General features: G+C 56.7%; 9 protein-coding genes and 1 non-coding gene across 10 annotated transcripts; 3 read left to right on the forward strand and 7 right to left on the reverse strand.

Moving 5' to 3' along the window:
• Window positions 1-159: 159 nt before the first annotated feature.
• On the reverse strand, window positions 160-486 carry GLRG_08126 (Gon7 family protein; the record flags this gene model as incomplete). The annotated part of the gene is made up of 1 exon (XM_008098811.1): window positions 160-486. The coding sequence occupies one exon, from the start codon at window positions 484-486 to the stop codon at window positions 160-162; it is 327 nt and encodes a 108-aa protein (XP_008097002.1).
• Window positions 487-1,634: 1,148 nt separating this feature from the next.
• GLRG_08127 (uncharacterized protein) lies at window positions 1,635-4,262 on the forward strand (the record flags this gene model as incomplete). The annotated part of the gene is made up of 1 exon (XM_008098812.1): window positions 1,635-4,262. The coding sequence occupies one exon, from the start codon at window positions 1,635-1,637 to the stop codon at window positions 4,260-4,262; it is 2,628 nt and encodes an 875-aa protein (XP_008097003.1).
• A 3,484-nt stretch (window positions 4,263-7,746) lies between these two features.
• Window positions 7,747-10,340, forward strand: GLRG_08128 (uncharacterized protein; the record flags this gene model as incomplete). Its single annotated transcript, XM_008098813.1, has 6 exons — window positions 7,747-8,041; window positions 8,098-8,300; window positions 8,356-9,069; window positions 9,124-9,423; window positions 9,473-9,793; window positions 9,852-10,340. 6 exons carry the CDS (start codon window positions 7,747-7,749, stop codon window positions 10,338-10,340), a joined length of 2,322 nt encoding a protein of 773 aa, XP_008097004.1.
• Window positions 10,341-11,525: 1,185 nt separating this feature from the next.
• On the reverse strand, window positions 11,526-11,924 carry GLRG_08129 (uncharacterized protein; the record flags this gene model as incomplete). The annotated part of the gene is made up of 1 exon (XM_008098814.1): window positions 11,526-11,924. The coding sequence occupies one exon, from the start codon at window positions 11,922-11,924 to the stop codon at window positions 11,526-11,528; it is 399 nt and encodes a 132-aa protein (XP_008097005.1).
• A 602-nt stretch (window positions 11,925-12,526) lies between these two features.
• On the reverse strand, window positions 12,527-12,614 carry GLRG_13206. Its single transcript has one exon. It is a non-coding gene; the product is annotated as a tRNA-Gln (tRNA).
• Window positions 12,615-13,150: 536 nt separating this feature from the next.
• On the reverse strand, window positions 13,151-14,165 carry GLRG_08130 (SNARE domain-containing protein; the record flags this gene model as incomplete). Its single annotated transcript, XM_008098815.1, has 2 exons — window positions 13,151-13,811; window positions 13,969-14,165. 2 exons carry the CDS (start codon window positions 14,163-14,165, stop codon window positions 13,151-13,153), a joined length of 858 nt encoding a protein of 285 aa, XP_008097006.1.
• A 734-nt stretch (window positions 14,166-14,899) lies between these two features.
• Window positions 14,900-16,708, reverse strand: GLRG_08131 (WD domain-containing protein; the record flags this gene model as incomplete). The annotated part of the gene is made up of 2 exons (XM_008098816.1): window positions 14,900-15,984; window positions 16,072-16,708. 2 exons carry the CDS (start codon window positions 16,706-16,708, stop codon window positions 14,900-14,902), a joined length of 1,722 nt encoding a protein of 573 aa, XP_008097007.1.
• An 865-nt stretch (window positions 16,709-17,573) lies between these two features.
• Window positions 17,574-19,074, forward strand: GLRG_08132 (geranylgeranyl transferase type-2 subunit alpha; the record flags this gene model as incomplete). The annotated part of the gene is made up of 3 exons (XM_008098817.1): window positions 17,574-17,582; window positions 17,714-18,632; window positions 18,695-19,074. The coding sequence occupies 3 exons, from the start codon at window positions 17,574-17,576 to the stop codon at window positions 19,072-19,074; spliced, it is 1,308 nt and encodes a 435-aa protein (XP_008097008.1).
• Window positions 19,075-19,231: 157 nt separating this feature from the next.
• On the reverse strand, window positions 19,232-20,826 carry GLRG_08133 (histidine acid phosphatase; the record flags this gene model as incomplete). The annotated part of the gene is made up of 2 exons (XM_008098818.1): window positions 19,232-20,470; window positions 20,539-20,826. The coding sequence occupies 2 exons, from the start codon at window positions 20,824-20,826 to the stop codon at window positions 19,232-19,234; spliced, it is 1,527 nt and encodes a 508-aa protein (XP_008097009.1).
• A 1,680-nt stretch (window positions 20,827-22,506) lies between these two features.
• On the reverse strand, window positions 22,507-23,875 carry GLRG_08134 (uncharacterized protein; the record flags this gene model as incomplete). The annotated part of the gene is made up of 2 exons (XM_008098819.1): window positions 22,507-23,306; window positions 23,569-23,875. 2 exons carry the CDS (start codon window positions 23,873-23,875, stop codon window positions 22,507-22,509), a joined length of 1,107 nt encoding a protein of 368 aa, XP_008097010.1.
• Between the last annotated feature and the right edge of the window lie 837 nt (window positions 23,876-24,712).

Raw genomic sequence — 24,712 nt, forward strand, 5'->3', positions numbered from 1 at the left:
TGTCCTTGCGGGGGGTGGTTTGGTGTTGGTTTTCCTCGTACATTTTGGTAATTGCATAAACCCGGGCAGGAAGCTTCAGCATGATACAGTAATACCCCCCGTATATAGGTGGCAAGAATGTACGATGGCGCTCTGAAGGGAGGCGTTGCTTATTCTAGCTCAGTCATCGTCGGGAGGCGCCTCTTCGCCGTAGTTCTCCTCCTCAAGTGCTTCGTCCACGGCGGGCTTGGAGGTGGCGCCGTTCGTGGTGGTCTCTCTGGCCTTGTCCTCCTCCATGCGCGCGGTCAGTTCCTTGTTGATATTTTCCTGGGCGGCGTTGATAGACTTGCGCAAGGCGTTGAGGTAGGTCGCCTTGTCGCCGGCGCTGGGGGTCGGCGGGGCAGGGAGGGACTCGGAGAAGGCGAAGGGTTCGTTTGTGGGGGACTTGTAGGTGGCTGAGAAACGGAAGACCGGGGCCGAGGCCGCGGTGCCGTTGGCGTCTGTCATGGTTGGGGTGGCGGGGGAGTGGACAGATCGTAAACAAGGTATTGGGACGTTCGGGTGGCCGTGTTGTGCGTCGTCAGAAGAGAGAGTGTGTATGTCTGTGTGCGTGTGTTTGTGTGAGTGAGGGGAATAATAACTATGACGGAAATTGGGCAGGTGTGGCCCGTCCGGGTTTGGCTTTGGGGGAAAACGATGGCCCCTCCATTCCAGTTGACTCGAGGGCCGCGCAGTATTACATAGTAATGTTCCGCTGAAGATGGGACCTTGGGGCCAACTGCGGGGTTGATTACACCAGCCCAGCCCACGCTCTTGCCCAGAAACAAGTCAGGGTCGCAACCCGCGTCGCGTCAGTGGGAACAAGGGGCTGGTACGGATGCACTGCACACCATCTAGTCGGTAACAGGGAGGAGGATGACATTATGTTCCCGTTCCTTGGTTCGGGGCCTGGCAGTACGCAATACGACGGGGAATGGCGATGGATGTATGATGATAATGGGTGAATTGGCCTGGCCTCGGGGCGCGCTGGCTCATCGCAGGTAGACGAACATGACCCATTCGGCTCCGTGACAGCAAACCAACAAATCGATAGACAACCGCGTCCACCGAGGGGGGGGGGTTACTCGGAGTTGATATGAGGCTGCAGGCTGATACCTAGATAGATGGCTGGGTTGGGTATTTGTAGATCGCAGGTAGGTTACCTAGCATGCTTATTACTACCTACCACTACGTAGCTAGCCTGCGGAGGTAGACTGCGAGATGAGAGGGACCCAATCCTGCCAGCCGCATTGATGCTGATCCTGTCCTCTCGTCTAACTCTCTCACACTCGGTCGGCCCTTGAGGCGCAATCCACTTCGCTTTCTCATAAACACCCTATTTCCCTCCCTAGCCTCATATTTTCTCGGCCTTCTTACATCACCAATTCCCGCAACTTTTATTTGCGCATAATCCTACACCACCATTTTGCCGCGGCACCTCCCAGCCGTGCAAACAATTATCAACAACCCAACCCTGCACTCGCCGGCTGCTTCCCTTACTCAACACAGCCAAGAAGCCAAACGGAACAAACCTTTGCGCGAATCAGGCCTTTTTGACCCAATCTCGAATCGTCCGAAGCTCCAAGATGTAACAGACCCCTAACATATCCTCGACAATGCAACCAGCACGACCCCCGCCCCGAGCGCCGGGCAGCTTTAGCCCTCTGCCGGAATCTACGGCCTCCAACGTACCGCCGCCGCAACGTCCACGACCACCTGCCCGCGCCGAGTCGACATCCAGCGAAGAGAGCCCCTCGATCAATTTCGTCAAGCCGCGAACCCACGCTCCCAGCGCCCCTACACAACCTTCCAGCACCCCGATCTATGCCCAGTTTACATCCCAGCCCAACTCGAGCACCACAAGCCTGCAGAACTTTTCGCGCCCGACTGCTCAGCGATCAGGGACCACGCCTGGAGGGCCAGCAGGTCACGCCTCGGCCGGAGGAAACGATCTGAGCGTCAGCGTGAGCGCAGTCGCTGCTGCCCGCACGGCGAGTCCCTTGACAAAGGGGCATTCGAGGAAGCACAGTCAGACCCCCGGTCTGTTCGACTCGACGCTGCCGTCGACGAGCACCTCGAATCTGTCCCAGGTGGCCATATCACACCCGCCTGCCAGCTCATCTTCCACACAACAGCAGCACCAGCACCAACTGCCGAGCCCCGCCCTTTCGGCGAGCCATATTGCGGCACAGGCGGCCTTCCAGCACCAGAACAGCCAATATAACCCGCAGCTGCAGCACGCCCGACAACGATCGCAGACCGTTCCCAGCCCCAACGGAGACGGTGACGGCGCGAGGAGGGGGAGCAGCGGAAAGGGCCCACTCAGCCCTCCTGTCTTAAGCCTGACCGAGGCAAGCGGTCCACGAGAGAGCGGGTTTGGGAGCCAAGGATACCACAACGGCCTTCTGGGAAGCCATTCAGCCGCTGCGACAACAGCCGCGAACGCAGCGTTCCCGCGATCGGGCCAGACTTCACCAGGATTGTCACAATCGCAGCAGCAGCAACAACTGCAACAGCAACCGCAGCCTCAACAGCAGCAACAACAGCAACATAGTCCAGTTCATCCTCCGCCACAGTTGATCCTAGATCAGAAGCTGGTAAAGCCAGAAAAGTCCAAGGTCAAGCTCTTCTCGCGCCCGGTCAAGATCGGCACCAAGGCCGATCCCAAAGATAAACCACTCCCGAGCCCCAGCAAGATCGGCAGTGCGCTTGCTTCGCTACAGCGGGGAAATTTTAGCACGAGCAGTCTGGTTGATACCAGCAGCCAGTCCATCTACAACCTCAACAATTCGTCTTCGGCCACCATCCGCGCAGTTCCCGAAACACCCACCATGGAAAAGGAGGGGAAGGAAAAGGAAAAGAAGCATCATTTTTTATCACGCCAGAAGCATAAACTCAAGGATGATTACCATCTTCCGCTGTCTTCCGCATCGAGCAACTCGAAACCAACAGACCCCAGCGCCCCCTCGAGTTTGTACAGTTTCAACTTACCCCCTAGCCCTGCCCCAACTGCAACGTCGTTTGGCAAGGCTCGGCGGGACAAAAAGACTGAAAAGGAGACCAGCAGCCTCAACGTCGAATCGAGTTCGCTTCCCGCAGAGTGGCCAGGGCCAAGCAGCCTACCAACTTTGACGCATCAGTCGTCGTATCTCTCCGAACCAATTGACGCAGGCAAGTACGGTCTCAACAGCATGGCCCTCGACGATGCCTGGCCGTATTTGAAGGCGAAAATGCTCGTCATCTTTGAGGGCGAGGACTTGCGACAGCCAGTGGAGGATTTTAACAAATTGGTCACGCTGCACATACAATACTGCATTCAGCGCAGGTCACCCAATATCATCCTCGAGGACTTGCGCGAGCTCCTTGCGACCGGCTTTGCGTCTTTAGATATGACTCTCAGACGTACGCAAGAGGACAAGGTCATCCCGGCTCTCGTCGAGATGTGGCTCATTACCTACACTTCCATCCTGCCCTATATGCAGGCCGTCTTCCTACCTCTGGACCTTGAGTTCTCTGGCTGCGGCGTGCTCATGAACCACGACCAAGCTCGCGACTTCTGGGGCGGCATCAAGGCACCGTCTTCCGACAGCGCGCCCTATGTCAGCCCCGCGTGCGCCGTCCTCGATGTCCGCCGTATTGTCCTTACAGCGTATCGCGACATTGTTATCCTTCCCCGCTACGACTCACTCAAGGCTATTTTCTCCCGACTATCCCTCGAGTTCCTTCCGTCCTCGTTCGCCTCCCTAGCCCTCGCCTCACCACTGCCGGACCCGACGCTCTCCTCTAGCCCGGCAGACACTATGTCTATGATGCGCCCCGGAACGGCCATGAGCCTGGACCCGTCCGTTTCGAGCTACAATTCTAACGCGACGACGCTCCTGGGCGACGGCAGCTCGGGGGGCGGCGGTGGAGGGCGCAGCCGCGGACTCAGCAACGTCAGCTATGCCAGCGCCGGGAGCGACGGGCAACTGCGGCCGTTCACGCGCGAGCAGAATGTCGAGGACTCTAAGCAGGTCACTGAGATGGTCGGGCGTATGCTACAATGTATGAGCATTCTCGCCAGCATCGGCGGCACTTCCGGCGACGGCAGCGACGAGGGCAACAAGCGGATGGAGGAGCTATGCCGGCTACTAAAGCTCAACTGGCTCGGCAGGGGCCGGACAGGGAGGAACCGGAGGGGTATTGTTGGCGGCAGACGGCGGGAGATTCCCGAATCCATCAGAGAAGGGCTGCGCGTTGTTTGAGGGGGATGATGGCCACTCTGCGAGTGGGGTGGACCTTTTTTTTTCCCCAATGTTTTTTCGGCGTTCGCATATGGTCATTGCAACATAAACGCGGTGTATGGTTACGGCCTCCGTGACGGCGTGTTTTTTCTTATTTTATGGGCAGCGGCGGGCAGGGGGAGGGCATCTATCACAACACCGACGATCATAGCGAAATGGTGTTTTATATGGCTCGGTTGGCAAGGCAAAAGTCATGAGGGGAGAGAGGATGGTATCGGTTTCCGGAAGCCCCTGATTTTATGGGCGTGTACTGCATGCTTCTTTTTTTTTCTTCTCTTTTTTTACATGGTTGGAGCATTGCGAATTGAAACGGATCAAGTACATGACGTAAATGTCTCTCATCTAGCATCTGACGTCGTTCCTGGCGTCTGAAACTGGCCCTCAGTCCCGGCGGCCTCGTGGCGGTCGAGACTTGATGGAAGCAATGTAAAGCCTGCCAAACCGGAGTAACTGGAAGATTGAGATTTTCTTCCCGAACGTGTTCACAAACTGGACCGAAGGTAATGCATCGAGATTCGAAGAAATTCATGATTTTCTATTTGTATTTCTGACTCTGTAAAGGCACGGAAGGATGGTTGCCGGCGCAAACCCATCGAATATGAGTGGTTCTCTATGTAGCAAACCTGATTTCATGTTAGACAAAATCCTACGTGGAAGATAACAAAAAATCGTAAAACCGAGAAGGTCGGTAAAGACGGTCAGACATCCAAGGAAGAATTGGCCCTCATGCATCACTTAAGACGCCCTCTTTTGAAAAGAAGCGCCCGCCGGAAAAGCTCGTGGCCGTGACTCGAGTGAAAACTGCGAATTTGGTGGATATTTCATCATGTTGAGAGGGAGGGAAGAGGGCAGGCGTGAAAACAAGTAGATGTTTTGACTAACCTTAGATGGAAATGGCATGACCATCGCTGTGGATGTTAGTCGATGTAGTATGGTAGCAAGTGGCTGTTGGCCATGGTTCTGAATATCTATTCTCACAGGTCAGCAAGAACATTTCTTGGTACATCGATGCTGATTAGGTGATATGGTGATGTGTCAGACAGAATATACTGGCAAGTAACAGGTTCGCCTTGACGGGAACCCGAACAGACTAGGTTTCTTCATGGTCGATTCGGTTGGGAAAAGAAGACAATGTTTCTTGAGTGTCATCATTTGGAGATAGGGGAGAGCAGCAAGCAAATGTAACCTACCTGAAGTGTGGAAGCTGGAAGCTGATCGTAGTGAGTAGGTCGACAGTTAGTAGCTAGCAAACCTTTGCTCGTCACGATGCTAGGAACGCGCACCTTCCCGTAAAGCTTGAATTGAAGCCTTTGGAACGTCGCGGGCTCGCACGAGTCGGGAAGGAGGGAGCGCGTTTCTGCCGTCAATGAGAGCCAAGGTGTGATGCCGAGAAGTGGTGTAGAAAAGATTCTGACGTGCAGAGGAACAGTTTTTATACAAGAGGCTCACGAAAGAAAAAATGGAGACAGAGTTGGGAAGATTTTTTTTTTCTAGCACCTCCATATGGCCCCACACTACACGTGACCGGACCTCGGTGAGTGTGCTGTTGTTCTGGATCGGGGGCCCAGGGGGGGTTAAAAGTAACCACGTGACCGACTACACTAGTTGCACGGAATATTCGCCGTGATACCGGTCCCCGCCTTCCGAAATGCACCCTGGGCCTTATTGGTCAGCTCCTCAAGATTCATGTCACCAGACGTGGATGGAAGGGGAAGAAGGCCGTGGGCACAAAAAATGGGAGGAGAAACCACGTATCCGGGTGGTTCGGGGAACACGTGGTGGCCATTGACAGATGCAAAACCCAGCAAGGGAACGGGCAGGTCGACGCGATTCCAGCGCTGTCATTTTCTTTGTCTCCGTTTGTCATCTTACTGGCGTCGCGTCCCGGTGAAGTGGGAGAGAGGGAAGGCTGGAGGAGGATGGGAATTAAGGAGTGACGGGGTTGCAACAAAGTTGCAACAAAGCGAGGCTTCTCTGACTCCTGCCTCCTGCCTCACTGCTATCCTGCGACAACTGCTTCACCCCTGGATGGATATTGCTGAAGAAGAGTGGCTTGTTGCATGAAAACGCTGATCGCAGCCACCATCTTTTTGCGTAGTTGAATATCTTGCACTTATTATGGAGCTTCCCGCTGCCACAGTCCGGCATATCCATGCGTATATCCTTGATAGATGCATAGCGTGCTCCTCTAAGCGGATTAAGCCCCACACCCCAGTCGAAGCAATGGGTTGTCCCAACTTCCCGGCGCTCCAGCCTGACATTCTGGCATGGTCGCCCGCCCACCTCGCGCTCCTCTGTCCCTGCTTTCTTCCCCGTCTCGACCTCTCTCGATCGACCTCAGGGTTTGGATTTGGCCGCAACTTGACGCCTCACCGTCCGCAACCTCCTCTGCTTTTCTCTCTTCCCCTAATTCTCTCTCTTAAACACCCCTGGGCCCAGCTCCTCTTTATTTTTATTCCGTTGCATCGGGGTCCCGGGACTCGTCTTGTTCGTCTTGTTGCTCAATCGGAAGCCCCAACCCGCTTGCAAAAAAAAAAAAAAGAGTCCAGAGCTTAGATCCCCCCAGCTCTCCCCCCCCCCAGGTCCTTTGCCTGTCTTGTCTTTGCGTCCGTCCTTCCGCTCAAGCCCAACCACACACAGCCTGCACCGCAACCACTCGCCCACCTCGCACTCTCCAAATCTCCCTCTCCCGCTTTTTCATAAGCAAGGCGCCGCGGAAAGGCTTGTTTGTTCGCCCGCGTTCGACGTGTACGATAAAAAAAATCGGGCATTCAAGCAACCCGCTCCGGATGTCATCGACTTACGTCGATTGAAGCACATACGGCCAACCACTTTGTTCGTTCGCTTTGGTTATCGCGCGATCATCGACACGGGTCTTGCGTTGTGTCCACCTTTTTTCCTCGAGATCGCAACAGCGCATCTTCCCTCCTCCTCCCCCCCCCCCCCCCCTTCGTCCGCTCGCCACGTCCCTTTTACCGACGCCAACTCTCCTCCCGTCACCGGGCTCTTTTTAGTTGCACCCACCCAACAACCTGCCCGCCGCCCCGGCCCTCTCCTCCCGTTCTTTTTGTTTGTGGTCGCATCCCAACTTCGCATACTCAAAAATTACACGTTGTCGTCACGCCGATCATCGATGCCTTTGCGGTTCCCCTTCACCAGTTGACCCTGCCGTTTCGCAAGAAAGACGCCCCCTACCGCAATCGATAACGCTAGTCGAAACCGCCGCACCACCCTCGCGCGATTGAGACCACTTCCCGCGTCTCGCAAACCACGACCTGCATCCTTTTCGCGTCACGCCATCACCCTCGACGCTCAACCCACTACGTCGCGGCCGATTGCCGATACCATCGAGATCCAACACGTCTAGGGCGCATGCGCATGAGATAGTGCGGAGGGAAGAGACGTCGATATCCACGCTGTGGATCATCGACACCCTGAAGACATGATGACGAGTATGGGACCGTCTTTTGCAGGTCATCCTGCCGGCATGCAACAACATCCAGGTGTTCCAGGCCATCCTATGGCTCAGGGGATGCCTCACAACCCGGGTCAGCAAGGCCCGCCGGGCGGAGGAATGCCTCACCAGATGCATATGGCGGTGTCAGGGCCTGGTGGTCAGGTTAATCCAAACCAGTTGATGGGCGGTATGCCGCCGGGTGCTGGTGGTCCGAACGCTCACGCTCTGCAGCATCTCAATCCTGCCCAGAACCCAATGTTCCAACAGAACCAGTTCGCCAACTGTATGCCTGCCCTTTCAATTGTCCCATCCTTGTGCATCTCTAATGAATTCGCGCAGACAACAACCCAGCCGCGATGGCGCATGCCACCCAGATCGCACAGCAGCGGTTATTCCAGCAGCAGCAGCAAGCACGGCAAGCGCTCATGGCGCAACAGGCCTTCAACGCGAACATGGCCGGCGTCAATGGCATGCCGATGGGCATGCAGATGAACCCCATGAACGCCGCCCAACTTGCAGCTATGCGGCAGGGCATGCGACCGGTAAGGATATCATCGCTATGTTCGCCGCAGGAAGCGTACTGACGTAAGGCGGTAGCAGGGACACAACCCTCAGGCACAAGCGATGCTCGCCCAGCAGATTGCTCTCCAACAGCAGCAGATGCAACAGCAGGGTCAACAGCAGGGCCAGCCGGTCCAGATGAACCCCCAGCACATGCAGCTTCAGCAGGCCCAGCTGGCTGCTTCGTTACAGGCCCAGCAGCAGCAACAACAGCAACAGCAACAGCAACAGCAAGCTCAGCAGCAGCAACAACAGCAGCAACAGGCTCAGCAGCAGGCTCAACAGCAACAGGCCCAGCAACAGCAGGCTCAGCAACAGCAGGCCCAGCAGCAACAACAGCAACAGCAGCAGCAGCAACAACAACAGCAGCAGCAACAACAACAACAGGGTCAGCCTCAGGGCCAACCGCAGCAGCCTCAGCCGCAACCTCAACAGACGCCTCATCAGACACCGCAGCAGCAACCCGCGCAGCCCGTTAACCCTCAGTCTGCCGGTCAGCCTACGCCATCTCAAACTCCCGGGCCTGCTCCGAACCAGCAGCCGCAGCCTCCTCAGGCACAGGCCCAGCCTCAAGGTCCTCCCCAAATGTCTGCTCAGCCTGGGCCTCAACAGATGAACCCTGCGCAGCAGGCCGCTGCTCAGGCTGCTGTTGCCAACAATCTTGCTTTGGCTCAGCAAAGAAGGGAAGGGATGAAGGGGCACTGCCTGCTTAAGCTGATGCAATTTAGCGAGCACCTGAGCGGCTTCCCCGTAAGTCAAGCTTCCAGATAGTGGTTTTGAATCTGCTTATTAACAAATGCACAGGGTTCCAAGGGCAAGGACGACCTGTCTTACTGGAATAGCTTCGTCAACCAGTTCTTCTCCACAAAGGGTGTTTTCCGCCACTCGGTACACATTACGGATGTCGAAGACCAGGCAGATAAGCAATACGAAATCACATATCCCGCTCTGCCGCGATACTTCCACACACACTTTGACAGTGGTGTGAAGAACATGCAGTTGATCATGGAAAAGGGAACTACCGACAGACCACTTCCAGGCGATGGTCACTGGATCGAGAACACAAAGTCGAGTCTCGTTTATTGGTTCGAGAGCGGCTCGCACGTAAGTCGGTCTTGCCTCTATCAACAAGAGATCATCTAACACCTCATAGCTCGTTGCAACGGGAACCGTCAGAGCGCACTTTGATGCGGAGCAGAAGATTGAGCTGTTTGAGTTTCTGACCAGCAACCACGAAGAGTACATTTCTCGAAAGGCCGCCATCGAAGCTGCAAAGCCTATACACAATTGGGTCAAGGAGTGGCACAAGGTCAACTCCCAAGATAGCAAGGCTTCGCCGGAAATGAGCAAGAAGGGCAAGGCCCGTCCCATGAAGTCTCCGCAAAATCCTCCGCCGGAGGCGCTTGTGGACCTCCCAGAGTCGGCGGTCAAAAGGGGTATGGGTGTTACCGAAGCCGTCTTCCAGTTCCTCGAGGTATGTGACAGCTCGCTCATGCACGGATGTGGATCTCCGGTACTAAGATGACATGCAGATTGCTGAAGTGATCGGTCAAATGAACCCACTATTCGCCTTCTACCACACCCACCCTAACCTCGGCCCGTACGCTGCCCTGGAGCAATACGTCAGTCAGATCAACGCCGTGCCTGCAAATATGAACGGTCAGCCCATGCCTCAGGGCCCGAGGACGCCCAGCTTCGGCCAGTTCCCCATGGGTGCGAGCCCAGCACAGCCGCACATGCAGCTACCTGGGTCGCCTCATGTCCAAGGCAGCCCTGCTCAAGGTCATATGCAGGCACCCGGCATGCAGATGCAGCAGAGCCAGCAAGGCACCAGCTCCAGCGGGCCCAGTGCAAACACGTCTCCAGCTTCCAACAAGCGAAGACGCCCATCTGGTGTCAAGATGGAGGAGGACGGCTCACAGGCCCCGACCCCGGGCGGCCCCCAAGTCAATGGGGTCCAGAACAAGGGCAAGCCGCCTACACCGCGGATGGCGAAGAGGATGAAGGGCAACCCGGCATGAGCCAGGGCAATGTCTCTGGGCATCCGGATTATGCTCTAATACGAGTCGGGCTACACAGACTCAGTAATGCCTTTTTTATGTCATCATTATGCAGCATGGCGGCGTCTTATTGCTTGGCTTTCTGGCTCTGGAATCCTGGGGCTGTTCATACGCGGGTGTTCAGCAAGCATATCGGTCGTTCGGTGCTGTCTGTGAACGATATCCGCCACAGGGCCATCGGTCGTTCTCGTTTGGCATATGGGCTCTCTTATCGATCACGCCCATCAGAGGAGCAGGCAAATTTCTGCATGATCTTGGGCTGCGACGTCGCCGCTTAGTCTGCTGTACAAGTGGTGATGCGCGCGCCCAAAGGAGGCTCTTATCACTGTCCAAGAAAGGCAAGCGTGGGCTACAAGTTGTCGCCCTTCAAACGAGACACGCAGAGGCTAATCGAGGCAACGAACGTTGTCCATGTTCCTACAACCCTCCTGTACGATATCAAGCTCGATCAGCTCGGGCTCACTGTTTCACGTTGTTGTCGCTTCGACTTTGCCTTGTTGCTGCTCCCTCTCTCGGGTCTACGCTCGATTAAGTCCCAAGAACTCTTTTTGTTGTTTGCGAGGAATCAGTCGGGGAAAGATGGCTTTTAAAAAAAAGAAGTTCTCTGGAATTTTTTGGCGGGAAAGTTTTTCTCGTTGTCTGGCGGCGAAGACGGTGGTGTTATGTCGGCGTAGTTGTTGCTGATTGCTTTTTCTCTGTTCCATATCACAAATACCTAGTCTTGCCAGAAAGGAACCATGCATACCTATACATATGACGGGATGCTTGTTGACTGCGTGATTTCGCCATATCGGTTTCGTTTGTTCGTGCGCCATCGTGGAGAGTGAAGGGCACATACCTCAAGTCTTGTGGCCATTTACCTCGAAGACAGGAGATCGAGTTTATGTTGTGCTGTACTATCTGCAGCCTGCCCGCGGTCCCGTAATGACCCCACGCCGACGATGGGAACCGTCTCCCTCTTGCCCCTGTATGGCAGCCATTCCCATCCATAATACATCGCGTCTACATCTTGACAACGATAGACCCCCTCACTACGCTGCCTCGAATTCCCTAGACACGGCGGCATTCACAAGAACGGTCTCTCCTCGCCGCCACGTTCCGCCCTTCCCAACCACATATGAACACCTCCCCGTCGCCACCGATCCCTCAACCCAGGCCCCCGACGCCGCGCGGGTCGTACACGTGGCCCTTGGACGGCGCGTGGATGAGCATGTCCCCGAGCAGGAGGCGCGGTCGGGCGTTGTGCGTATTCGAGTTGCAGACTACCGTCGCCGTGCCGTCGTTCGCCTCGGGGAACGAATTGTTCAGGTGTCTGGCCTTCGTCGTGAGCGGGTTCGAGCGCAGCCGCTCACACAAGATATCGTCGGGGCGGTCGAGGATGACTTCCAAGCTGGACGAGCTACGGCGGAAGAGAGCCATTTCCTGGCAACAGGTATATGTGGTGAAGCGGCTGGCTGGATATCTATATGATGGCGCAAGGAGCCATGTGCCGGACAGCGATGTTGTTCCGAGCAAGCAACTCGCCAGCTTCGCCAGCGTCTCCATCGCCTAGACGAGGCGAGACTGGGACTGCCTCTATGGCTGATACGGCGATATCAACAACTACCCTTGCCTGCTAGGATGCAATCCGACAACTCCAGTACATCATGAATGGCGGTTGCGTTATCCGAGGGGAGTTGGCGATTTCCGACGTTGCTTTGCAGTTCCTAGTGACGAGAAGCGTTTGCTCACTTTATGCCATATGACTCTCCTCCTCCCTTGTCCCTAACCTCTAATGACATGATTGTGACGAATCACCCGACTTGCAGGAACGGTTTGTCGGACGTGCCAGTCAGCGGCTCTCGTCAAGGGGGTGAACTATGCTGAAGCCAACTCCGAATCATTGCACTGGGCTATGCATCCCACAGCGTCCGTCTCCTATGCATGTAGCTTACGAGTGTCACTATGTGGATTAAAACCAGAGAGACGTGGTGGTTTTGATGTTTTGTTAGGATAATTAGAGTTAGTGTATATACTCCGTATTACGTACAGCAAACCGAATGTTACTCGTTATAAGCAGCCTACATCAAAATTCCATACACCAAAAGAGCAGATTGATATTGGCCAACAGATAGCTTCAATAAAGATGAAAGATTTAGCAAAAGTAAAGGTCCATCCAGGATTCGAACCTGGGCCTACGGAAGGTTCTGGGTGCGAATCAGAATCCGACGTCCTAACCAACTAGACTAATAGACCGAATCTGCTAACTGAGGAGGATCCCCATTTGACGGAGGCTAGCGGAGACAACCCCAAATGATAAAACACGCGTGATTCCAGGTTGTTCAACAGACGTACTGCGAAGCCTACAGAGTCACCCAAAATCGAAGTCTGTGCCTGGGGGCTGTTACGATTCACTGACCTGGCCCTTCCCTCCCACCAAATGATACGCACTTGAGGCCGCCTGGTTTTGGACGGACTGTCGAGGGAGCAGAAGTGCAAAACTAAATGTAAACTTGATCCTGGATCGGTTGACTACGAGTGAATAACGACTATGATATGAAACTCCTGGACGCCAAACCATGCTATGCGCCATAAACTCAAAGAAAGAATTCGGCGATGGCCGAGAAATACACCCCCCTTGCCTCTCTGGTTGAGGAACGTGCCTTCAAATCAAAAAGCGACTGTCATCACTTGACCCAGCCCTGCTGCGTTTCCCACCTCGGCTCAGTTCGACGGGCTTTTACCCCCCTCCCCCTCTCTCTCCTCTCCCGTGCGGCTTGCACAGGCCCTGATTATTTCAGGATAGCGATCAGGAGAACAAGGATGATGATGAGCACAACGATGGTAATCATCTGTTTGCTCTCCCCAGCATCCCGTGCGACCTTGCCGAGCGACCGCCGCGCACGGTCAAGCCGCCCCTGGTGCCGGTCCACAACCTCGTCGACCTCGTCGAGCATGGCGACGTGCGAGTCGAGCTCGTCCCCGATCTGCATGCTCAGCTCCCTCTGCCGTCCGATGGACTCGCCCAGCCGGTCGAGGTGGTCGTCCTGGTCGCGCATGATTTGCGAGTGGTACGCGTGCAGCTGCTGGTTGTCGAGCCCCTCAGCCTGGTCGCGGTACCCCGCCGTGTCGGCCGGGTCGTCGCGGTACCGACCCTCGCCGAATAGAGCGGCGGCGGCGGGATCCTCGGCCGCCGCCGGCGCCCCGCTGCCAGGGGAGTCGGTGAAGCGGACGGTCTTGTTATTGCCGGCGGCAGAGCCGGGAAGGCCGCGGAGGCTACCCTTGAGGGGTTTCGTGGACTGGGCGGCGGCGAAGTCCTGGGAGAGGGATGGGTCGTTAGGCGAGGTTGTGGTTGACGACGTGGACGGGTTGGAGAAGCCGTGGAACTGGGAGGTGAGTTCGGAGTATTGCTTTTGGAGGGCGGGCAAAGAGTCGGTGATGTTCAGTGCGGCGCTGTCGTGAGGTAGTTAGCCGGGCGCCGCTCGGGGGGACGGAAACGGTGTAGCCTTTTGGCGTTTAGAGTGCTCTTTGGTGGGCATGCTCGACATGACGTCGCATGATATCCTGGACACCATCAAGGAGGAAATATCACCAATGGGGGGAGGCTCACGTCTCATCACCAGCACCCTGAAGGCGCTTGACCTCGGAGTCTAGGAATTCCAGACCATCTTTGAACTGGTCCAACGAGCGGGAGATGTGGCCGTCCTGGGTATCAGCTTCGAGGTTGAGCGACAAGGCGCGCTGGCGCTCGAGAAGGGAGAGCTTGATGTGGTCGGCAAGGAGGTAAAGCTGATTCAGGTTGGACATTGTGGACGTGGAGGCCCTTCGTTGCAAGGCAGCACGAGAAATCAAAAGTCTAACAGCTTCTCCAATCTCACTTCGGATATCGGGGACGAGGCGACGAAAAAAAGCAACAAAAAAACGGGGGGGGGGGGGGGGGGGGGGGGGGGGGAACTCGGTCGGGAGGAATGGTGGTTTGCGGACTTTGTTCTTGGATGGTTCGGAAAGGCTGAATGAAGATTGGGGGTTTGGACGTGTTCATGCGCCCGGGCGGTTTGAGACGTGCGCTGACGACTGCGAGGGTGGATTACGAATTGGGTGCAGGCAGCGGCTGCAATTCCTATTTGCAGGGCCACACGGGCTCCAAGTCTGGGGCGTCCGGGGTAACTAACATAACGCCTCCGGGTGGTTCGGGGCCGCGGAGGTAAACGGGTCTGGGAAACATCCTCCATGATTCGTCTAGGCAACAACACAGAACACGTATAAAAAAAGAAAGAAAAGAACTATACATATTCGTACTTTAGGCACATTCTATTTGATGCAAGGCAACTTTTTACGTGTGCTTTCTCGAGATCCTACGCAAGATTTCTTCCTTTAAAGTGCCCTGGGTATGGCTACGTCCATCCCTGGTGATTGTCACATGGCAGAAAAGGAAAAGATGTGTATAAGACGAATCATAGAATCTAAGATGGTGAATTGTATCATTCTGTTATGGCTAATGTCCCCCCCTTCACCTAGCAACTCATTTCACTCATCAATAATTATCGGATGACATCCCCCTCCTTGTCGATACCGGCTAGGCTTTCGAGAATGTCGCTGCCAAGTATCCCTTGGGCGCCACCAATTGCCATCTTGGGCTGATCCCACCACACTTCATGAAACTTGAGAGTCTCATCACTCGATGCCACCACAATGGTCCCTTCTCTCGCCGTCCGGCTTCCTTTGCGCGCATCAGCTGGTCCTCTCGGGTACGGGATGGCATATAGAGCCCGGGGACCGCCCGGCCACGCTACGGCGCTGATTTGTCGGCAAGACGGCCAACTAAAAACAACAATGCGGTATGGGTGCTCGGTTTGCGCGTAGCCGTGACTATAACCGAATGTGGCCGCGATCTCGCGCTTCGTCGTAGACCATATCAAAGAGGTGACTTGCGCCCCAACAACAATGGTAGCCAGGGGTGTGCTCGTCCCGGCGTGGAAGAAGTGAATGCATTTGTCGCCTAACCCACCGCCGGTGGCAACGAGTCCTTCTTGCCAAGGACAGAATGCAATAGCCTTGATTGCGGCGTCATGCCTCCAACAGTGTATCTCCGTGCCATGCCCAAACAGTCGAAGACCTTGCATGGATGTTTGAGTCGCTCGTGTAATGTTCTCGGCAACACCTACCTCTATGGTTTCGCTGTTCGGGAAGGCGTTTAACGACGTTTCTACGCTCTCCCTTTGACTTGGACCAACCCCGGACTGGTCGGCAGGCAGTGTGCCTCTTTCAAAGGAGCCATCATGTTCCATCGAACGACGACTTCTGCGGACCACGGCCGAGTCGCGTTTCTTGTGTGGACCTTCCATCGTCCGGCTCATCTCAAAGTAGCAGGCGGTGTTGTCGTTACTTCCCGACACAAATTGCTGCCCGTTTGGCGACCATACAAGGGCACAGATCTGCGAGGTATGGACGGCAATCTTGGCTATCGGTGTTACCTTTCCAAACCAAGTATCTCTCGAGATTTCCCACAAGCTAGGCCATTCGACCATGTAGTGCAGGATGCCCCCCTGACCGTCTCCAACGAGTATGTCTTCCGTTGGTACCAGGGCACCCGAGTTGAAGGGATTCTGGGATGGCCTTTTCATGACTGTTGGCCGCTAGCTTACGCACTCGACCGGAAACGGGTGGTGAAACCAAAACCGGGGTAGAACTTCGTCAATGAAGGACAGCAAACCAAAGAACCCGTCTTTTCTTCCAAATGCAAGAATGGCTTTGCCGCCCTGAGTGGAGGAGAATGATAGGGATGTCAAGCTGTTCCGTCGGAGACGCGGCGCACGGTAGACGGGCTGGGGATCATGCTGCTCGGACCATCTGTAAACCGTGTTGCCCAAGGCGACCGCCAAGCATCCGCAGGTTGGAGAGTATGCCAGTGGAGAGCGGTAGTAATCGTCTTCGAGCTCTGGCGCCTGAAGAACTCGGTAGGGCCCCGAAGGCAGATTGCAGCCTGGGGGCGTTTGCGCCTCAAGCGTGGGCCAAGACCTTGAAGATGTGCTCGAGGGCTGTAACAGGCCTATGCGAAGGACTCTGGCTGCCTGGTCAATCTTGAGGGCGTCGGCGAGTCGCTCCTCATGTCGTTTCTGGTCTTCCTCCTCCCTCGGCCGGGGCCCAAAGAAGCGAGTGGTTATACGTCGGCCACTAGCTTTGATCTTGACTGGCGGTTCCGGTGTGTTAGTAGACAGAATCGACGGACGCCCAACAGTTACAATGGCCCGGGAGGAGGGTAGCAAGGATGGTGGTGGCGGCAAGGCTTTTAGCCGGATCTTGTCGGAAAGGGGAGTCTCTGCGTCTCGGTGAGGGATGTAGCGATGCATGGCCTAGGGAGAGGGGAGAAGATTGGATCTAGGAGCGGATGAATAAGGGTTGCAATGTAAGAGAGGGGTTCAGGGGCTAGGAGAGAGCTGTGCTGATTATGCCGCAGATACACATGATGCTGATTGTAGACTACCTAGTCGAGTCGCTCCTTCCTTGCGGATATATCGCTAAGAGCAGGAGGTGGCGTATGGATTAGCATACCTAGGTGAGTACATACTAGGTAGGTACTTCCGTCGAGATACAAATACGGGAAATGTGTGGGAGCACAATGAGGCACCCACCAATGCATTCCATAAATAAAAAGGCAGAAACGAGTGCTACGACTGCATTTGTTGTAAACTGCTCATCCGGCGGGCCACCAAGACTTTCACGGGGTTGGGGTTAACAAGCTGTCAGAATAAGACACGCCGAAGTCATGGTATAAGTCCAGACAGACAAACCACACGTGACCGAAGCACATGCTGCGGTCCACCTGGAATCGCCTTATGTGAAACGCCACATCACCGCGTCTCGGGCAACCGCGGTTGAGAAGCTTCCCGTAGTGACGGATCAAGTCGAAAACCGATGATGGTAAGGTTCCGCATTAACGGGAGCTTGGGCCACTGGCTAAGACGGCATCCATCTTCTTGGGGTTCCAGTGGACAGGGTCAAGAGTGGGAACCTCAGTGGGGAACCCCCTGCTCCTTTCAATGTGAACCGGTTCCCGCATCAGCTGCTTCATGCCGCCCAGAGCTCCCTGTGCCTTCATCCGGTCCATCCTCACTAATCACTCCGCCCGCTCCAATCGTCCTTGTTGGCTTCCTTGCTCCTCCCTCTTAAAGCTAGACCATCCCGCTCTCATAGAGGAGCGCCCCTCAGGTCCCCATGGAAAGCGTAAGTACTCACCACCCTCGCCAGTCTCATCATCTCTGCGCAGCACCTTTACCTCGTCGCGGCTCAATCTCCAACACCTATACTATCCAACCCCCGCCACGTCCCAAGCTAACAAACGACGCGACAAACAGCACGGCATAGCCCGTACAGCCAGGAAGCCAAGAACCGAAGCCCAGCTGCAATCAGACCTCGCCAAGATCGAAACCTTGCGCTCCGTCGAGGACGCCCTGCTCCGCGCCGCGAACCCCTCTACCGCCGACGCCCTCGACCCCGCCGCCACCCTCGCCCTCACCACCAAGCTCCTGCGCCTGAACCCAGAACACTACACGGCATGGAACGTCCGCAGGCGCTGCCTAACCTGTGGATCATTATCAAGACCATTGCCTGGGCCATCGCCATCGGCGCCGTCCGCGAGTTCTTCAGCAGCATGCACTACGCCTCCGTTCTCCACCGCTGCGTCAGCCTCCTCCTCGGCCTCGACCACGACCCGGCCCGGCCCCGCGTCCCCACCAAACCAAGCGAGTGGGAGGAGTGGTACAACAGCTGAGGCCGGGGACCCCGCTGCGACCGGGCACCAGGACGCGACTGTGTCGGGCGGAGAAGAAGGGAGCAAGGGGCCTTCAACCGAGGAAGCCGTCGGGACCCTCAGGAACGAGCTCATGTTCACCATCCCGCTCCTGCTCGAATACCCCAAAAGCTACTGGATCTGGAAATACCGCTCCTGGCTCCTCCAGCAGGCCATCGACCTCCTCCCGCGACCCGTGGCCCGCCGCGTGTGGGAAGAAGAGCTCGGCCTCGTGTCCAAGATGCTGACCAAGGACCGCCGCAACTTCCACGCCTGGGGCTATCGTAGGAGGGTGGTTGCCACGCTAGAGAGCGCGGCGCTCGACGGCAACAGCCTCGTCGAGCAAGAATTCGAGTACACAACCAAGATGATCAACGTCGACCTATCCAACTTTTCCGCCTGGCACAGCCGCTCCAACCTGATACCGCGCCTGCTGGAGGAGCGCCACGCCGACGACGGGGCGCGGCAGAAGTTTTTAGAAGACGGTAAGATGACTACTCTTCTTCTGGATTTGGACGGCATCGGGCCGGGACTAACACGGGGCCAGAACTCAACCTCGTCCGCGAAGCACTCAATGTGGGGCCGGAGGACCAGTCGCTCTGGTTCTACCACCACTTCCTCATCCAGAACATGACCGAATCGGACGGGCGTTCCAAAATCGCGCCGAACTTGTCACGGGAACAAAAGGTCGCGTACGTAAAGCGCGAAATCCAAGAGATCAAGGACCTTTTAGAAGACTATGACGACATCATGTGGATCTACAAAGCGTTGTTGGACTACACGAGAGCCCTGCCGAAGATGGAAGGCCGCACACTCAACGGCGAAGAGACGGACGACCTCAAGACGTGGCTGGCCAAAGTACGTCAACTGGACCCCATGCGCAAAGGGCGCTGGGGCGATTTCGAGAAGGACTGCGGATTGGCTTAAGAGGCATGCAAATCATCGGTTCCAGAAGTTGTGCTACACCAAGGAGCAAGCGAGGGGGGGAGGATTATGAATTATAGCGACGAGGTACATGTACCCATACTTCGGTAAAGATGGCTCTTTTGTACATTCCAGTCATGAGATCATTATATGCACACACTCAGGCGCTGCATTTGCCCTTGACAAGGCTGGCATTCTCTCCCACCAGCCCGTCAAAGTATGCCAGCAGCGCCTCGACGGGGATCATGTCCATAAGGCCCAAAGCTGGACTAGACGACTTCAAGACCTGGCCGCCCCAGAGTACCCTCACGTACCAGCCGCCCTCACTAACACCAACACCGACACCAGAGCCTGGTACGGATGTGGCTGTGGCAGGTGGGTCTTCGCCATCGGCTGCGTTCTTCTTGTAGAGCTCGAACACGACCTCGGAGCCCATGCCGGGCCAGACCATGTTGTCGATCTGCAGTATCGAGAGCAGCCGCGAGACGGAGCCGTCGTGGGCCACGTTGTGGTAGTAGATGGTCTCGCTCTCGCCCTTGACAGCAGCGCGGAGGTGCGTGGCCAGCTCGGCGATCCAAACACCCCATGTCGCGACGCTGGCGGCAAGGGAGTCGGGAGCATCGCGGTAGATCTGAGAGTACTCCCAGTGCCCCAAACGGTACGCCGCGTCGGCGAGGTCCTGGGTGACGCAGGTGGTGCTGTTGACGCCGTCGACGAGCTTGCAGGGGAGGGACTTGTCGTGACACTGCCGGGCGGACAGGTTGTCGTAGTAGTGGTCCAGGGAGACGTGGAAGCCCGCGTCGTCTACGGGAACGCCCGAGATGTCGTCGAGCGTCGCGTAGAGCGGGCCGGCGGCGGCGAGATGCTGGGCCCAGGCGGCGTTGGACGAGGACTTGATGCGGTCGAATAGGGATGAGCCGGCCGGGCAGGCGTACTGCGGCTCGAGGGAGTCGACGCCAGCGGCCTGGATGCCAAGGGCGAGGGAGTCAGTGGTCCCCCACATGCCGTTGACGACCATGCCGGCGACCTGGCTGGTGATCTGGTTGTTGGTGACGCGGTACTTGACCTGGCGGCGCCACTCGGGGGAGTTGACGGCGTCGCGGGAGGGGAGGAAGCGCAGCAGGTCGTGGTAGACGCCGTAGAGGTCGGCGCCGTGGAGCCACGAGTCGTCGAGGCCCTGGGCGGTGATCTGGGGGAACTGGCAGGTGCCGATCCAGCCCGCGGGGACGAAAGGGTTGACGGGGGAGATGTAGACCTTCCAGTACGTCTTTGCCGGCTTGTTGCCGCTGGCAAAGGGCTCACCGTAGTAGAAGAGGCCCTGCTCGTCGCAGTTCCACTGGTACGACTCCACCGGGAAGGCGTTGGCGGCGTAAGGCGTGCGCTTGTGGTGGCGATGGACCTGCAGGGTTGATTCAGCGGCTGCGCCGAGTTTCAACGATATGGCACGAGAAGGGCGAGACGACGTACCAGTTCGACGTATTTGAGCTCGTACTCGTCCGATGGCTTCACATACTCCGTCTTGCGCACATGGGGCATGTTGCACCAGTTGTACTGGCCATACTTGTCATCAGGGGTCTCGGAGGTATCGTAGATGAAGCCCCAGACGCCCTCGCCGTTGATGACGGTCGCGAGGTCGTTGACGTCCGACTTGGCGGGCGCGTGCCAGCTCACGTCGACGCCGGCGGTGGCGGCATTCGCAGCGCCGCTGCCGAGGATAGCGAGAGCGGCGAGCAGAGAGGAACCTTTGGGGGCCATGACGTGCGGAAGGGCGAATTCGACGAAGACGAGGACGCTAGCGACAATGGCGAGCGACTTCAACCAAGCGACCGGCGACCCCAGAGGCCTTCTAGGAAAGAATAATGAGGGAGCCATCCATACTTTATGTACGGGCTTGTTTTCTTTTCGGCAGAGCAGGGGCGGCTACCGGACAACTCTTATCTGTTCAAGAGCCCTTGTCGGTTGAGTATCCCACGTGCCAGGCGCGGTACGGCGAGAGGGAAATGAAGCTACGACGCAGCTCCAGGGATCGATCGTAAGGGCGTGGGGGGAATTTGCCGGGAACCCTAAATGTGACATGCGATTGATCGTATCGTCTCTCGCCTCGAGGTGAGACAGGTGAAGACGTTGAAGCTTCAGTGGGGGGGAGCGCGTGCGCCACGTGTGAGAGCAAACGCACCGACTGGCTGGGAGCTCGGGGGAGAGCGACAGGGGTCAGAGCTCGGGGAGGGGGGAGGGGGGCGGCCCCACCATACGGATGGGGGCAGTGTATTTCGGCGCCCAGACCGGACCTAATCTGCCTCTAGCAAGGGGAATTCCGTAAGCAGCCGGCAATCTCTGTGGTGGAAGAGGGTTACAAGATATCTAGAGTAATATTCTTCTTGATTCTTGTCTTCTCTCTCCCTTGGAGGACAGACTGTTTCGGTATGACCGCTGCGTATGTTGCTCTTCACTGAAGGCACAGCAAAGTTGAAAGCAAAGACTGCACTACGCAAGAAACTGATGGAAGATAATGCGTGATTGTATTTGTCTTGCTTCTCCTCGGCCTTTCTATCCTCCCTCTTCTCCAGAAATCTTAGTAACGATTTCGAACCTGAAGTAATCTTCTCCCTTGGGGTCCTCGCAATGTGCATTTCTTAATCAAGCTCTCCGCATTCTTTGGTCATGGACAATACCTGAATTAGAGAAAGATCGAGCAGGACAGTCCATGATCTGATCTGTCCAGCACAGTGTTAAACGCCTGGCTCTGTCTACGATTCGTCATGCTCTGACTCTCACCATCATCTCAAACCCCTGCTGTTAGCTTTCTTCCTGATCTTTTCCATCTCTTCTATCTCCAGTTGGTCCAGTGTGCCAACATGGAATATTTCTCTTCTGGGGCAGTCGCCTCCAAAGGATTGAATGCATCCTCAAGTCATATATCAAAGCCATCCCCGCCATTCCCCATTCACACCGTATCGAGCCAGCCGATCTGAAGTAGTGTCTAATTTGAGATAATGTGTGGAATTTTTGGGGGACATCCTTTCGTGTTTATGAACCGTACTTGCGAGTTTCCTCGACGAGCCCAATAAGACGGCCCCATTACTGACCCTCTTGTCTGGTGAAAGATGATTCACTCGGTGCGTGGAGTGAGGTTGTCTAATATGTGATAGGCATATGTCTGTTTCATGGAGAAGGTTCGATGTATTCTGCAAGCACCGAAACAATGCGTTCATGCACCGGCTGATTCTTGAGGCTGTATAAGGTCGGTCCTCGTTGCCCAGCCCTGGGTCGGGCGCATGTTGGACTGGGATGAAAAGACGGAGAGATTGGAAGGGCGAGGCAAATATGTCGGCAGCGATAGGGTGCAGCCGACATCTATATGTTCTCTAAGCGCTTGGATATCTACATCTAGGTCAACCATGCAATCTACAACACCTCGTCTAACTATCATGATGTTCAGCCGTTATTCCCCCATGCAGTGACAACAGCCCCGACAACCTCACTCCCCTTCGTGATGGCGACCTCATGCCCACCCTTCAGCACCACGACCTCGACAGCGTCCTCCCCGAGCACGGTCTCCGCGTCCCACACCGTCTCCCCTGGGACCACGATATCGTCACTCTCCCCTAGCACGAACAAGACCCGCCCCTTCCTCAGCCCGGGCGCCGCGCCTGCCCTCCTCGCCGAGAGAGCCTCTCCGAGAACCCTCCACTCCTCGCACCCGCGGTCGTAGACGGGCGCGTGTCGGATCGTGCTCATGTAGCTCCTCACGTAGCCCGGGTGGGTCTCCATCTGCCACCTCACGACCTCGCCGATCCGGCTCCCGCCCACGAGCCTCAGCTCGTCCCACTCCGGCGTCCCGCCCTCGTCGTCGTCGACGGTCTCCTTCTCGGGGGCGTCCCCCCCGCTCTTGGGGTCGGCCGGCGCGATCCTCCGCGCGACGAACCACCGCCGCACGCCCTCGGGGATCCACTCCGAGTTGTACAGCAGGCGGCTCCTCCAGCCGACGTGGGCGGCGGACCGGATGAGGCCGCCGGGGGCGACGAGGGTGAGGGAGCGAACGAGGTGCGGGTGCGAAGAGGCAAAGGCGGCGGCGACGGCGCCGCCGAGGGAGTAGCCCAGCAGGTGAAAGGCATCGTTGCCGGTCCAGCCCGGGAGAGGGGAGGAGGCGAGGGCGAGAAGGATCTGGGTGGTGTACAGGCGGGCGTCGTGGGGGATGTCGAGCGGCGCGTCCGAGTAGCCGCGGCCAAAGAAGTCTGCTGGGTGTTAGACTAGGGGCCGTCGAATGAAACATGAAGGTAGGTCGAGGAAGGAGTGATGAGAGTGAGACATGAGGCTCAACCAGCATAAACAAAGGAGGGGTTAAAATGGTAACCTTCATTAGCCAGGCTGCAAAGTTAACTCTTTCCTCTTCACACATCACACCTCACCACACCTCATGTACCAACCCGAATAGATACCAAAGAAGAAGAAAAAAACAAGGAAAAAGAGGAGCAAAACACCGGCAACAAGACTCACCAAACGTCATGACCCGCCAACCCTTCGCCACAAACTCGGCCGCGACGCCGCCCAGCGCGAGGCACGGCGTGCCGATGCCGTGCAGCAGCAGGACCCTCTCAGACGCGTCCTCGGGCCCGAACTCGTAGACACGCAGGTTCCCGTAGGCGGTGGCAACGTCCCGGCCGCCGGGGAGGGCGCCGGGCGGGTACGGCAGGGCGTCGCGGGCGGAGGCGGAGAGGGCGGGCAGGACGGTCCATTTCGGAGACCGGGCCGTCTTGCGGGGGTCGAGAGCCGGGCGCGGGGTCGTCGTCGGCGTCGTCGGCATCGCTCGGGAGTAGGAGAGGAGGAGGTAGGTCGTCGTCACCGCCGCAGCCGCCGCAGCCGCCGCGGCTAAACCGAGGCCGAGGTGCTGGGATTCCAGTACCCTGTCTCTCATTTCTTTCCTCCTCCCTGCTTTATTTTATTTTATTTTTACTCTTCTTTTTTCTTTCTTTCCTCCTTATGAACCACACGGGGCTAGAGTAACCCTGTGTTACGTGCGATGTGACAAAAAACGAGGCTTTCGAATACTGGTACGACGGGACACCGGTGCAAGGGTTACATGACGTGCTGGCAAATAGAATCCCCACGGGTTTGGGACGACGACGGGGGGGGGGTGAGTGCGCGGGAGTTGGGCCGCCGGGGGAGCTTGGAACAGAGGCCCCGGTCACCATTGCACGGAGGTCGGGAAAACATGGGGGAGGAGAGGGGAGGGGAGGGGTCGCGAATCAACAACAGCAGCACGGGGAGTCAGAATGCATAGTAGTAGAGACCGTTCTCGAGTCGAGCCTGGTTGACTAGGTAGTCACCTTACGCCAGAGAGGACCGGACCGAGGCGGTGTCAGCTGCTTCGGGCCTCGCCTAGCAGACACTCGATATCATTGAAGCCGTGGGAAATCATGCGTTCGTTGGGAGACGGAGGGTTATCGCGGAATCTAACGTACGTAACGACGTACTATTTAGATGGAAGTATCCACATACGAGTACAAGCAGGGTTCGCAGATATCGGGGTCGCCGCAATGCGTCCCGTGCCTCCCCTCCCTCCCCCGAGTCCGTCCGGTTAGTCCAAATCCGAGGCCCGTTGTGTTGAAACGATCAAGGACTTGGATGTCGCAACGTCGCA

This window comes from Colletotrichum graminicola, assembly GCF_000149035.1.
Source record: "Colletotrichum graminicola M1.001 genomic scaffold supercont1.36, whole genome shotgun sequence".
NCBI classification, from domain to species: Eukaryota; Fungi; Ascomycota; class Sordariomycetes; order Glomerellales; family Glomerellaceae; genus Colletotrichum; species Colletotrichum graminicola.